This window comes from Colobus angolensis, unplaced genomic scaffold (genome assembly GCF_000951035.1).
Source record: "Colobus angolensis palliatus isolate OR3802 unplaced genomic scaffold, Cang.pa_1.0 Scaffold300, whole genome shotgun sequence".
Lineage (NCBI taxonomy): Eukaryota > Metazoa > Chordata > Mammalia > Primates > Cercopithecidae > Colobus > Colobus angolensis.
In genome coordinates this window covers 2053346-2067170 of record NW_012116267.1, presented here as the reverse complement: position 1 = coordinate 2067170, position 13825 = coordinate 2053346, and the positions used below count along the sequence as shown (strand labels likewise).

Genomic DNA, 13825 nt, shown 5'->3' with positions numbered 1-13825 from the left:
GATGGTGCCCACATTCCCTGCTCTGTCTGGATGGTGCCCACATTCCCTGCTCCATCTGGATTGTGCCCACATTCACTGCTGGCTGCAAATGCCGGGAGTTAACAGAAGCCTGCCCTTTACAAGGCAGGAGGGTGCTACAGTTCGCCATTGTCTCCACCTAGGGCTTCACTTGCTTTCTATATGCAGGCATCAGAGGGACCCACATCTCTCTGTTCTGACACGGTGTGTGCTGATGGCAGAGTTTAATTATCCATATGCAATCTTACTTTCCTTATTCCCAAGTCCATGGGGTTGCCTTATCAAAGCATTGCAAGAACTGATAACCATCTTCCAGAAGTATCATAGTGATATTAAGAACACACATCACAGATCATAGTAAACAGCTTTAATTTTTTAACGAAATCTCAATACTGTAAAAAGTGTTGTTGTCCTAGCTAATGAATGCATAGGGTATTGCTTGCAAAATAATAATTGAGATTCTATTTTTAAAGAGCTTAGAACAGTACACGGTGCATAGCAAAGACTCTGTGTATGTGAAGCTGAATTTTAAAATATGGTAACAAGTGTCTGAAAATATGTGGTTCAATTTGTCTCCCGATTACTTTTCCCTCTCCCCCTTTAAAATGAAGTGGAAGGGGAGGAAGGAAGAGATAAGAGGTTTGTGAGTGAAGACAAGGGCCCTTTAAGGCCTGGGAAGACTAAAGCCACAGGGATCTCCCTCTGCCTTAAAAGGCACAGGAATCTTAGTGGGGAAAATGAAGTGGTGATAAAAAGCCAGTCCATGTGCCCGGAATATCAAAGTCAGTGCACGCCAGAGATCACACTGCAGGTCACGTGCACTCTGGGTCTCTCTCTGCAAACCTGCCCTGCCTCAGTCCGGAAATATACAACTGCCTAAGAAGGGTCTGGCTCACACAGGGGCCGTGAGACATGGCAGGCATAGTCCGGCTGCCACTGGTCATGAACCCTGGACACGGTAGGCAAGGTGTGGTGTCCATATGCATTATTCGGGTGGGGCAAAGATCACAGCTCTCTCTGGACTTTCAGACCCAAAGAACCACTCATCTCAAAGACTGTGGTAACTCAGGGGCTGAGCCATGCCAGTGTTTATTATGTGAAACAAGGACTGGAACCTCACAAGACCAAGTCTGTCCATTTGAGGATGGCCAAAGATGCACACGTGCTGCTTTTATCTTATGTGCAGATTTAAAAAGAAATGTTTCATTTAAATATTCCATATGCTTCAGGGATGTCCAGGCAGCTGAGCTTTCAGGATGTCGCATTGCAGAGGACTCCGATGCTACAGATGGCAGCTGGAGACCCTCTCAAGGCAGGTAGCGGAACGGAGTCCCTCTCTATCTGCTGGGGTGGCCCCTCCAGGTTCCCCGCTGGAAAGCAGAGCAGCTCCGTCTCTGGGTGGGTGAGAGGTGCTGCATGAGCTCACTATAGTATTCCGATACCGTATGGCAGTAGGCTGCCAGAGTATCCCAAGCTGGATGGCTTCAACAACAGATACTCACTGACTCACAGTTCTGGAGGCCAGAAGTTTGAATTCAAGCAGGGCTGTGCCTCCTCCGAAACCTGTGGGGGAGGAGCCTTCCTGGCTTCTTCCCGGCTTCTTGGGATGGGAATGTGCATCCATCCTTGGCCTTCCTAGTTTGCGGCTGTGTCACCGCACCCTCTGCCTCTGTCACGGCATGGTGTCCTCCCTATGTGTCTGTGTCCGAATTTCCCTCTTCCGATAAGGACTCCAGTCATATTGGATGAGGGCCCACCCCAATGACCTCACCTCAACTAGATCATCTGCAAAGACCCTATTTCCCAATTAGGTCACATCGAAGGTACCTGTCTTTTTGGGGGTACAATTCAACTCACAAAACCAGCCCATCACCTCAAAAGGACCTGCCACCCCAGCGCCATGTATCCCTCTCTGCCCACAGCTGCTCCTTCCTCTGGCTCTCGGGGAGTCGGGACACCTCTCCCCACTCCCACAGTGACCGAGCACCTTCTCCTTGGTATGCATTCTGAAGGGGGCATTTTTTTCTCCTCCATCTCAGGCCTGTAGGAAGCAAGTTCTTTCTAGATTGAGGTGTGTGTGTGTGTGTGTGTGTGTGTGTGTGTGTGTATCTATGTATATGAGTGTATGTGTCTGTGTGTTTTCGGGGAGATGTGTGCAGGGTGGGTGCAAGGGAGGAGTGGGAGGCAGAAGGGCAGGAGGAGGATAGAGCCACAGGAGTGAGCACAGAAGTGACAAGGGCAGAATCGGTGTGTGCTTGTGACAAGTATGGAAATGTCATCCCTTTAGGTTCAGTCCTATAAGGCAGGTGTATCAGTAAGGGCACTGATTCTGCAGAGATCAGAATAACAGTGGCTTAAGGAAGAGTGGAGTGGATTTCTCTCTCCTGTACATCTGGCCTGGTGGGTGGTAAGGAGGATCCACATCACCCAGGCCCAGATGTATATGGCTCTTTGAGTGCCCCATTCTTTCCTAGACTCAGAGCTGCTCTCCACCTCCTCCACATCCAGCCACTGGGAAGCAGGACAAGGGAAGTGAAGAGTACGTTCTTTTCTTTCCAAGGATTACTTGGACATTGCAGTCTTCACTTCCATGCCTACTGGCCAGGGCTTAGTCACACAACCTTGCTAGCTACAAGGGAGTCTGGGAAATGCAGCTGCTATTCTCAGAGGCCATGTCCTCAGGGATTCTGCTAAATTTAGCAAGGCAGGAACAGAGATGGGGGAACCACTGACAGTCTATCACAGAAGAATGTGATTTTAGAGAAACAGTGAAACTGTCATTAACCCACCCCTCACGCCTTACAATAGCCAAAGAGAAATCCAGTGGTATCCGTCACAATAAAGAGTATGAGAGGAATGTGATTAGAAAATCAGGTTGCCAGGCAGGACGTGTCCAGTTTTAGCCAGTGATGGGGTTCATGGGTAGGGCTTTGTCTCAGGAAGGTGTGTGTTGGGTTGTTCTACGGCCAGATGGTTTTCAACGACATAACATGCTCTGTAGCTCTCCAGGACCCGGGCCTGGACGTAGGCCTTGTCCTTCTTTTGCCAGGCATCGGACTCGATGTAGACGTTGAATGGGTCGTTGGAGTGTTCCAGCTTCTTGGAGCGGATATAGCTCAGCATGATACCCAGGGTGAAGAAGCCAAAAAACCCCAGCACCATGAGAACATAGAGGGCCTCCAGCTTGCCGTCATCACTGCGGGAGGACCTGCGGGCCAGGCCCGACATGTTGCTGCCCTGCTGAACTGTCTCCTGCCATAGCTTGGTCAGAAAGGGCGTCACGGCTGTGGTGTTAGACAAGATCATCCTGGGCATTAAGGTTCCGCTGCTGGAGTTCCAACTTCCTAGGCACACCTCTTAAAGGAAAAATGCAACCCCAAATCAAAAAGTACGTATTGGCCAAAACCTATACTTACGCGCACACATGTACACAATTTTAAAATCTCAGGTGAGAGGGGTGAGCTGATACGCTCCCCAGCCCATGGTGTATGCCATCTTGGGTCTGTGCAATGCCTTCTCTTAACTGATGAACGGATACATTGATTCTCTTCTATTTCCATCCACCACCCCCAATCTCCACCCCTATAGGTGACCATCAGAAGGAGTTTCTTTAATATGCATTGCTGCATATTGTGGCGTATGGGGTCACATGTGCATTTTGGTTTACCTAAATGGTATCTGGTCATCCAACTAATTCAGCCTCCTTCCTTTTCCTCACGACTGTGTTTTTGTGGCTCACTTGTGGTACTGGGTGTGTGCATTCCTTTACTTCCAATGGTTGTATACCACCCATTGTGAACACCCACTTCTTTTCTCTGCCTTCTCCCCTAGAGATGGACACTGCTGTGGCTGCTAACTCCATAAACAAGGGGGAGACAAACATCCCCATCCTTGCCCTTCTATGCACCTAAAAAAAATCACGCATCTCATACAACTAGTTCCTGAGGGCTTATGCATGACCAGTCAGACTGGGGTGCTGCCAGGGCGCCCTTGGAGATAACGTGCAATAAATGGTCTGTTTCACCACGGAGCATCTCTCTACGAACAGTTACATTCATCTGAATGAAAAATCCACGCTATCACGTGGTGGACTCCACAATGTTTAGGGAGATTCACAGAGAGCTCCCCTCGAAGAGGCCAGTGTTGCAACTTGTGCTATGTTTTTCCCTCCCTGCCCACACATACGCACACACATGTACACAATCTTAAAACCTCAGGTGAGAGGGGTGAGCGGACGCGCTCTCTAGTCCATGGTGTGTGCCGTCTTGGGTCTACACGATGCCCTCTCTTGATTGAGCAATGGTGCATGGGTTGCCTTTTATTTCCATTCACCACTCGCTGGCTATGCAGAAAGTGACATTTTCCCTATCATTTAATCTTGATATCACTGTCCCTGTATACTCAGAGTGGGCCTGGGAATTGGAAAAATTGTCTCCAAGTAGCTGTGAGATTCTGTCAGGGGTTTGGTTTGCTGTGGAAACCCCATCTAGGTGACCTTGAGATCACTGGTAAGCTAAAAAACAGGTCAGTTATTTATTTGTTTGTTTATTTATTTATTTAGGTTTGAGCAAATGCCGGCTTCTACCTCCAGTTCCTGCAGGGCAACAAAAGCCCAGAGGCCAAGTTGTTGATATCACACTCCAAACTCGAGCCAGAGGGGGCCGCTGGGAGCTTATCACACGTAAGTGCTCCCACTCAGTTCTTCCTTTTTCTGTTTTGTTGAGACAGGGTCTCACTCTGTCACCCAGGCTGGAGTGCAGTGGCACGATCTCGGCTCACTGCAGCCTCACCCTCCTGGGCTTAGGTGATCCTCCTACCTCACCCTCCAGAGTAGATGGGACTATAGATATGTACCACCATGCCTGGCTAATTTTTGTATTTTTTGCAGAGGTGAGGTGGCCCTATGTTGCCAAGGCTGGTCTTGAACCCCTGAGCTTACAGGATCTGCCGACCTCAGTCTCCCAGATTGCTGGGATTATAGGCATGAGCCACCCTGCTTGTCCCCTACTCACTTCTTAGGAGCTTAAAGTAGCTAAGTAGAGCATGGCCTGGAGTAGAACACGGCCTCGGGGGTACTGTTGTAACTACAGGTGAAGGATGTGTTTGGGAAGACAGTTTATGGCCAGAATCACTATAGAAAGACAAATTCCAACACTTGCCGGGATGGTTCTGTCTTTCCCAGCCAGGATGCGGTCTGCGACATCGCACATTATCTTGTGCAGGACAAATAATCTCAGAAACCTGGCTCCTCTTCAGCTTAGACCCAGAGCTATTTCTTCATTGAATTGGCTTAATTGTAAAACATGCCCTGAACCCAGCACCAAGTGAAGATATCTGGTACCTTTCCCAAGACCCTCTTCCTCTACCCGTCTCTGAACTGTGGCTGTGTCTCAGAGTTCTGTTACCTGCTCTCTTCTCTTCCCACTCTCCTCTGTCCCGGGGTGACCGCACCTGCTCCAGGCTCACCAGCATGGCCATGACCCAGGGCTCTCTCTAAGCTCCAGAGTCATGTGTCCAAAGACTTGTTAAGGAGACAGTTCCCTTTGGCCATCCCCAGGCTCCTTAAAGTTAACACTCCACCCTGTCCTGTCAGAGACTGGCCCCTTCCTCAGTGAGTTGAGTGGCAACACCAGTCACCCCTAAATCTGCATCCCTTTCACTGATGACTGCAATCTCATCACAGCAGTTCCCATCTTGAAGGCCTTCCTTGGCTCCTTCCCGCCTTCAAGGTGAAACTCCTGGTCTTCCGCCTAGATACGGCCCTAAATTTGAGAGTCTCTGCATCCCTCTCCAATTCCACTGTTGCCACTGTGCCCAGACCCTATGCTCCACAGTCTCTGCTGGCCCCAGAGCCTCCACACATTGTGCATCTCCAGCTCAGACTGCACCTTCTTCTTGGCCCATAAAACTTCTCAGCAATGCCTACTCATGCTTAAAATTCAGCCCAGCTCTCACCTCCTTCCTGAAGCCTGCTCTGATGCATGGGGCTGGGTCATCACTGTGCACACTATGACCCCTGCTAACCTCATCATGGTCAGGATCTCCAGGCCCCTTATCCCATGCCTGCCCTGCCCATCCAGCCCGGTGCTGGGCACACAGCAACACAGGAGCTGCCCTGAGTGTTTATCAAATAGATGCCACCAGAACTTAATACTTTTTGACCAGTGGGGCTTGACTCTTTCTAACCTGCTTACTCCAGTGAACAGATGCCAATGAGCTGGCTCCAAAGCTTTAACTGACTCCCTTTTCCAGAGGGGCAGTCATCTCCTACCATGAACTACAGTCTCAGAAGGCAGGAGTGAGGAGCGGAAAGAGCTCAGATTTGGGGATTCCATTGCTACCCCAGGTTTGGATTCTAGCTTTGCTACTTCCCAGCCACATGATCCTGGATAGGTTCCTTAGAATTGCTCAGTCAAGTTTTTTTTTTTTTCTTTCCAAAGTAGCGAGAAACACCACTAACATATGCAGGCTATTGAATCACTGAGCAGGTGTGTAGAGTGGCTGACAGCACATGGCACATGGCAGGTGCACACTCAGTGGTCCTGGGTAGGAGTTTATTGGTTTTTCTACCTTGTTAAGAAATTGCAGCCCAAGGATTTGGGGCGTTGGGGGTTTAGACTTGGCTTTCCTGTGGCTGACCATGGCGGCTCTCTTCCCTACTTTGTGGAGAGATCAGACATGAATGAGAATCAAAGATTGTTTGTGGCCTTTCCTGGTTTCTAGGCTTTTGAGTCTGTTCAGAGATCTGTCAGGAGTTAAGCCGCCTGGGCTCAAGGGACTCAGGTACTTGTTTTTGTACAAAACTAGCATTTAGCCCCATTCTAATCATTGGGGTAGGCAGGAATTGTTCGGTAACAGATCCAAACTCAACGCTCAACCACTTCTTTTTAAATGACCCGAAACCACTTGCGAATGCATAAAACCCTGCCCCAGAAAACAGACAGACCTGGACCTGATACTAGGATGTAATTTCCAAAAACCCAGAGTGATCACAATTGGCAAATAATTCTGCCACCAATTACTGTTAGAGAGTCTTTACAACTTCATGACCGTGTGAGGGTAGAATTATGGCAGGCAACATTTGAAGATCCACATGTTAATTGGTTTAAAACTGATAAATCCATACAGCAAAGTAAGAGTAACGTCTGCAATTAATTCATAATAGTGAGTTCACCGAGAAGGCTTGTTACTTAGAACCAGACAGATTTTCCTATGGCCAAAGAAGCAACTGGAAACATCTGCTTTGAAAAACTCCCAAGCCCAAACCATCCTCAGCCTTGTTCTTTAGAATGCTTTAGAATGACCTTGTTAAAATGCAGGTTGCTCCTGTAATCCCAGCACTTAGGGAGGCCGAAGCAGGTGGATCACTTGATGTCAGGAGTTTGAGACCAGCCTGGCCAACATGGTAAAACCCTGTCTCTACTAAAAATACAAAAATAAGCCAGGAATGGTGGTGGGCACCTGTAGTCCCAGCTACTTGGGAGGCTGAGGCAGGAGAATCACTTGAACCCAGGAGGCAGAGGTTGCAGTGAGCCAAGATTGTGCCATTGCACTCCTGCCTGGGCGACAGAGTGAGACTCTGTCTCAAAAAAAAAATGCAGATTGCTGGGCTCTACTTACAGAGTTTCTGATTCGGTAGAACTGGAGCAGGCCTGGGAATCTGCATTCCTAACATATGCCTATGTGGTGCTAATGCTTCTGGTCTGGAGGCCTTGCTTGGTGATCTATTGGAATCACTGGGGGAGCCTTTAGAAAATAATGGTTCGTGGATCTCACCTCCAGAGATTTTAATATCCTTGGTCTGGGTTCCTGCCTGATTCAGAAACTTTTTAGAAACCTCCCAAATGACCCTAATTTGTAGCCAAGATTGAGAACCACTGGGCTGTGGTGTGGGACCCTAGGAAACTGACAAATCAGCCTTTTGTGCTGCAGGGTACCTGGAAGAATTTTGCAAGAATGTAAAAATATGATTTCACTGACTATTTTTCAAACCTTGTTTGTTTTTTATATTTTCTTTCTTTGGCATTGTTTGCCTCTGATACAGTCTGAAGAGAAATTGCAGAAAGAAACTCTCCAGTCTTCAGTGTAACCTCAGCTGTCCCCACTCTCATGCACGCTGGTGCCTTCAATTACAATTCACCTGTCAGAGCTTAAGTCAAGCTAATTAACTGCCTTTCAAATAACAACCCTATATTTTTAAAGAATTTTTAAAAACTTTACATGTAATTTATTGCATTGCTTTTGCTAAATGTCCTCCATACCCCCAAAGCCTGCAGGCTGGGTTGCCATGGTATTTTTGTGTAATGAGTCTTAAAATTAGTTTGGCAATGTCTTCTTAATAGTCAGCATGGTGTAAATGACAGAGTCTGGATCTGCCTGTCATTTGGGATTTTATATCAGATTCTCTAGGTTCAGTTCCATTATACATGATGCTGAAGCACCTACATGCCCCGTGGCTGCACTTTCAGACGGCTGGACTCAAACAGAGTGGGAGAGCAACTGATCCAACAATCTTAATTTTCAGAAAACGGGGCTCCTTAGAGATGAGATGGCTTGCCAAAAGTAATCTCTCCTATCAGAAATACATATCCTCAGCAAATTAATGCAGGAGCAGAAAACCAAACACCGTATATTCTCACTTAAATTAAGTGGGAGCTGAACAATGAGAACACATGGACAGAGGGAGGGGAACAACGCTCACTGGGGCTTGTCGGGGGAAGGTGGGTGGGGAAGAGCAATAGGGAAAAGAACTAATGCATGCTGGGCTAAATACCTAGGTGATGGGTTGACAGGTGCCGCAAACCATCATGGCACATGTTTATGTCTGTAACAAACCTGCACATCCCGCACTTGTACCTGGAACTTAAAAAAATAAATACAAACAAAAACAACCAACCAAAAATACGTCTAAAATGTCGTCTCTTAGCTATTGACTCACATTTTATTAGTATAGAAAAGAGCAATTCCCAGGACCTTGTACAGAGGAAGCAGGCTCAAAATAGCTGAGGACTAGGCCCCTTTCATCAGGTAGCATTGGATCCAACCAAATGGGGGTTGGCTGCTTACCTGAAGTCAATCCTGTTCCTGTCCCCTCAGCTTTTTGTAGCTTGCACAGTGAGTAAAGCAACGGGGGAGGCAGAAACGGTAGCAGCCAGAGATGTTCAAAATCCATCTGATGCTCAGCCTGTGCTGAATATTCTCAAACTGTGGCCTCGTTGGGCCCAGAAAGTGGGGTGGATTCCTGGCCATTTCTGCTTCTACCTGGATGTGAGATATGAATGCTGCCCCTAATCAAGGGTAGTGCTTTTTTTTTTTTTTTTTCCTTAAAAGCTTAGACCCAGAGCTGCTGGCCTACTGGAAATCACTCAGGACACAGGGCTCTGGGCAGCTGCGCTGAGTGAGACACCTGCAAATGGAGACCAACGGGGCCTCCAGCACCCTGAAGTTCCATAAGGCCCACAGCTGAACCCAGGGGAGAAGAGGGCAGTGGGTGGCGCCTCCTCCGGGCACACACCGCCTCTTCTGACTTCTCCCACGTGCTCTGGCTGTGTCGCCTATCAGCACTGATAACAGCCTGGAAGCTTTCAGAACAGAAGCTTTCCCATCATGGGAAACTCTCATTCTTTCTTTCTTTTTTTAATTTTCCAAAGCCTTTATTTCTAAGACCAACTGTGGCCTGCCCGTGCATAAACTGGGCAGGCTGTAGACAGCAGGCTTCCCCAGTAAATACTGCAGCCTTCCTCCCAATATTGAGCCCTGTCCCCATTGATCCTGCAGGGGACATGAGTAGGGCATTTGTTCATGGGGAGGCCACAAATTTGGGCCTCTCATCACTGTGACCTCAGACCCCTGTTGAGTGTGTTGTAAAGAGAGGAGCCGTTCTTCAAGCCCCCTGCCCTGAGTGCACCCCTCTCATTCTTTTATTATTATTAGCAAATTCTCCCAGTTCCTGATCATTCTTTCTCAAGCATTTAGTGACTGGGTAAGGTTCTTGTGGCTGACTCCAAGCTTTCTTCTAAAAGGAATAGATTCTAGGGGTAAGTAGGGGAGACAGGAAGGTCGGAGTCAGAACTCAGGAATCTGGGTTCCAGCCCCAGGTCAATCCTAGATAAACTACAGGGCTCCTTAACTTACTTCCCTAGGTTGACTGTGGGTATTTTTATCACACTTGACAGGACTCCTTAAGCATTTCTTCAAAAGAGCATCCACTCTTAACATCATCATTTGGTCTCATTTGTTTTAAGAAGCAGAATCAGCGTAAAAGCAATGATGGATAAGCCTCATTTTGGTGAACATGATCTTATCGAGCCAAGAATTCTGAGTCAATTGTCCTTGGAACCAACTGTCTATTGTTTTCATCTTTATCACAGCACTATGTCCAAATTCTGGAAACATATCTCCCTCCTAGCAGAAAAGAAGCCACCCAGGGCCACCAGATGCTTCCAGGCATTTGGCTGGTTTGTCTGGTCTTCTATCCTTCCCCTCTCCCCAGTGTCAATGGGCACTAAGGTGTCCAGAGTCTCTCAAGGAATCAGGATAAAACTGTCCAGAGGCCCAGAATCAGACTGTCCTCTCTGATCAGAAAAGTGTTTCCTGCCACCTCCCAGCGGGACGTGGAGTGTGGCTTGAGTCTGGCGCTTTTACGAGGAGCTTCCTAGACTTCTCTGTGGGTAATAGAGAGAGAGTCTGGGGTGTGAAGAATGGAAATATAAACACTGAATACTCAGGGAGTCAGGCCAGCAAGCTGGTGAGGAGACTCCATCAAACTCAATATGAAAACATGGGCGGGCGTTTGGGGATGGACAGCTGAAGTCACACATCAGGAGGGAAGGAAGGACTCTCATCTTCAGCAAATGAGATAAATCCAGAGAGCCTCAGTTTCCTCACCTGAACAGTGGGAATGATGGAATCTACCTTGAGTATATATCTGAGGTCTTTGTGCAGCATGGAATCAGCCCCTGGCCTTCCTAGCTCTTGCTTTATTTTATTTTATTTTATTTTATTGTATTTTAGAGACCAAGTCTCACTCTATTGCTCAGGCTGGGGTGCCGTGGCACGATCTTGACTTACTACAACCTCCTCCGCCTCCTGGGTTTAAGTGATTCTCATGTCTCAGCCTCCTGAGTAGTTTGGGTTTACAGGTGCATGGCACCATGCCTGGCTACTTTTTGTATATTTAGTAGAGACGGGGTTTCGCCATGTTGCCCAGGCTCAGCATGACTGTGCTAAAGTGATCTGCCCACCTTGGGCTCTGAAAGTGCTAGGATTACAGGCGTAAGTCACTGTGCCCGGTATCTTGTTTTATGTTTGCTGTTCTCTCTGTAGGTGAGTCATTCCCACCATATCCCCCTCTTAAAATTCTACTGGTCCTTCAGATGCCAGCTCATATCCACACTGTGTCTGACCCTGATCCAGAATCCCCTCCCCTTCTTTGACCCCTTGTATATATCTCTCCTACAGTGCCGGTCATATTCTAACTTCTAATCATTTGTAAACTTGTCTGAGCATTTTCTCCCAGGAGGTCCCAAAGGACAGAGACCATCTTGCTTACCTTTGTTCCTACTCCAGTACCCAGAATATTTCAGTAAGGTTTTCCTGAATTAAGTGGGAATGCAAAGTATTAGATTCAATACCACTACAATGGGAAAATGAGTGAAGAATTGATAAGGTATACTATGCTCTGGAAATAGATTATTGAGTAATCAAAGCAAAACCTCTTGCAATATAGTATGTTTTTATATATTAAATTTTATATTATTTATTTATATTTATATTATTAATGTATTTTTGTTATTCATTTTGTATATTAAGATTTATAGTCTTTATATATATATGCAACCCACCTTATTTCTAAAAAAATTTGGGCAGTCAGTGATGGTTAATAGTAGAGCACAATTTTCTTCCCTCCTTACCACACTCCCAGTAACTCTTAACCTTTTTTCTCTCCTCCTTTTCCATAGTCCTTATCACCTTCCAATAAAATAAAGTTTTCTTAATTATGATGTTGATTGTTCAACATTTGTCTTTCCCACCAAAATGCAAGCTATTGCGGGCAGGGATTTTTGCGTGGTTGTTCTTCACTGCATCCCAAGCAGCTAGAACAGAGTCTGGCATATGGTAGGAGCGCAATAAACATTCAGCGAATGCAGGCAGGCATGCATGAACGCATGAATAATAAGTGTTCCTTTCAACTACCAGAAAGACCAAAACCACACAGGAGCTGTCCCACCCTCAGAGATTTAAGACGACAGCAATGAGTCCCTCTGATGCCTTCTAAGTGAGCTTTATTTTCAAAACAATTCATTTTCCAATAACCTGTCAAAAGCAGGTCCTACCTGAATATCCTTGACTATTTCCCCTGGATACAGATAATGCCTTCCTCCAATGGATCCTCGGCTCACCTGATGATTGGATGAAACTGGCTAGAGAAAGCAGAGGGGTTTTGTCCGGTCATTGTAAATATGAGTCACGGCTGAATTTAAGCAACTTTTGAACTCAGCAAAGTCCCCACCACCTGGACCATAAATGACACCTATGGTTATTGACAAGATCCTTCTTTAATGGAGTTGGAACCTCCTTCTTAATCTAAATGTGGACTCAAATGAACGGTCAATTCCCATAGAGCAATGTGACAAATCCGGGGGGCAAAGTATTATGCAATAGATTCGGGCACGTGCGCACGTCTCTGCTACTTAGTCAACTTTCTTCTGAAGTTCCCCACTTTTCCCATTACCACAATCAAGATCAGATATCAGTAATGTTCTCCGCGTCCCATGCCCTTTCCGCTGGGAGATGTCAAGGCCCAAGAGCTGGTCCCCCAAAAAAGCTGAAGGTCTTTGAAAAACAGTGGGGACTCAGGCCCCGTAAGTGGTTTTGACTTTCTTTTCTTTTGAAAGTTGCATGTCAGTGTTTTCCAAATATTATACAAGAATGTCCATAACTTAACAATGGAGGAATGTTTTCATTATTCTATGTTGGTGAGATGCTTTGCTATGCGTTTGTTGTGTAAGTAAATGAGAGCGGCAGAAGGAAAGGAGGGAAGAGGCTGATCATCCTATCCCGTCTCCCACTCGGGCAGTCTCGGCGCTTCCAGCCTGGAGCGCGCCCGCTGCGCGTCCGGAGACGCAGGTTCCAGGGGCCCCCGGGGTCGCCCGACTAGGCCACTTGCGCCCCGGGAGAGGGCCGCAGAGGTGGGAGCCCCTGACTTACCCGGGTCTGAGATGCCGAGAGCCGGGTGTGGAGCTGAGTGTGCGCCTGCCGAGCGCTGAGGCCACCGACAGCCCAGCCCCGGGGCGGCACCTTCTAAGGGCCTGAGCGCTGCGCGAGGAGCGGGGGCAGGCGGGGCCTCCCAGAGCCGCCAGGCGTCCCGCCCCACTCCGCCTACACTCACGGCCCAGCCCAGGGTCCCCCGGGACCACCCCAGACCAGCCCCGGCCCACCGGGGTCCTCTGCACCCTGCACCCCAGACCAACGCCGCCGCGTGTGAGGAAGCGCTTTGGATCCTGTCGCAGAGGCTCAAGGCCGGCAGAAGGTCTGCATTAGGATTGAGAAAGCCGACCAACCGACAGATCTACCTACCTTCCTGCGGGAGTTTGAGGTTGCCAGAGAGGAAGCTACTGCAGCCAGGAGAAAGGCCGTCTGGGAGACGCCCCACCCTCGGACGTGACAGCCTTCAAATATCTCTGAACATAATCACTCCAAAGACCGCTCAACCTCCGCCCCTCACCACTCCTTTCAGCCTTGTCCCGCACCTCAGCTGTGGCCACACATCTATTCGGCAAACATTTATGAAGCACCTACTTACTGA

The 13825-nt window shown here is 47.9% G+C and overlaps 1 protein-coding gene across 3 annotated transcripts in view; it reads right to left on the bottom strand.

Moving 5' to 3' along the window:
* Positions 1-2149: 2149 nt before the first annotated feature.
* LOC105517499 (potassium voltage-gated channel subfamily E member 1) overlaps positions 2150-13825 on the bottom strand; it is a 51570-nt gene continuing 39894 nt past the window's right edge. The window contains exons 1-3 of one of the 3 annotated variants that reach the window (XM_011950029.1): positions 13228-13295; positions 12354-12436; positions 2703-3374 (exon numbers count right to left, since the gene is read on the bottom strand). In XM_011950029.1, coding sequence (XP_011805419.1) covers positions 2935-3333 — 399 coding nt within the window. In that variant the 5' untranslated portion in view covers positions 3334-3374; positions 12354-12436; positions 13228-13295 and the 3' untranslated portion in view covers positions 2703-2934. Of the gene's footprint in view, positions 3375-12353; positions 12437-13227; positions 13296-13825 lie in introns of those variants that run through there. The other 2 variants (XM_011950031.1, XM_011950030.1) reach the window with 2 other exon arrangements.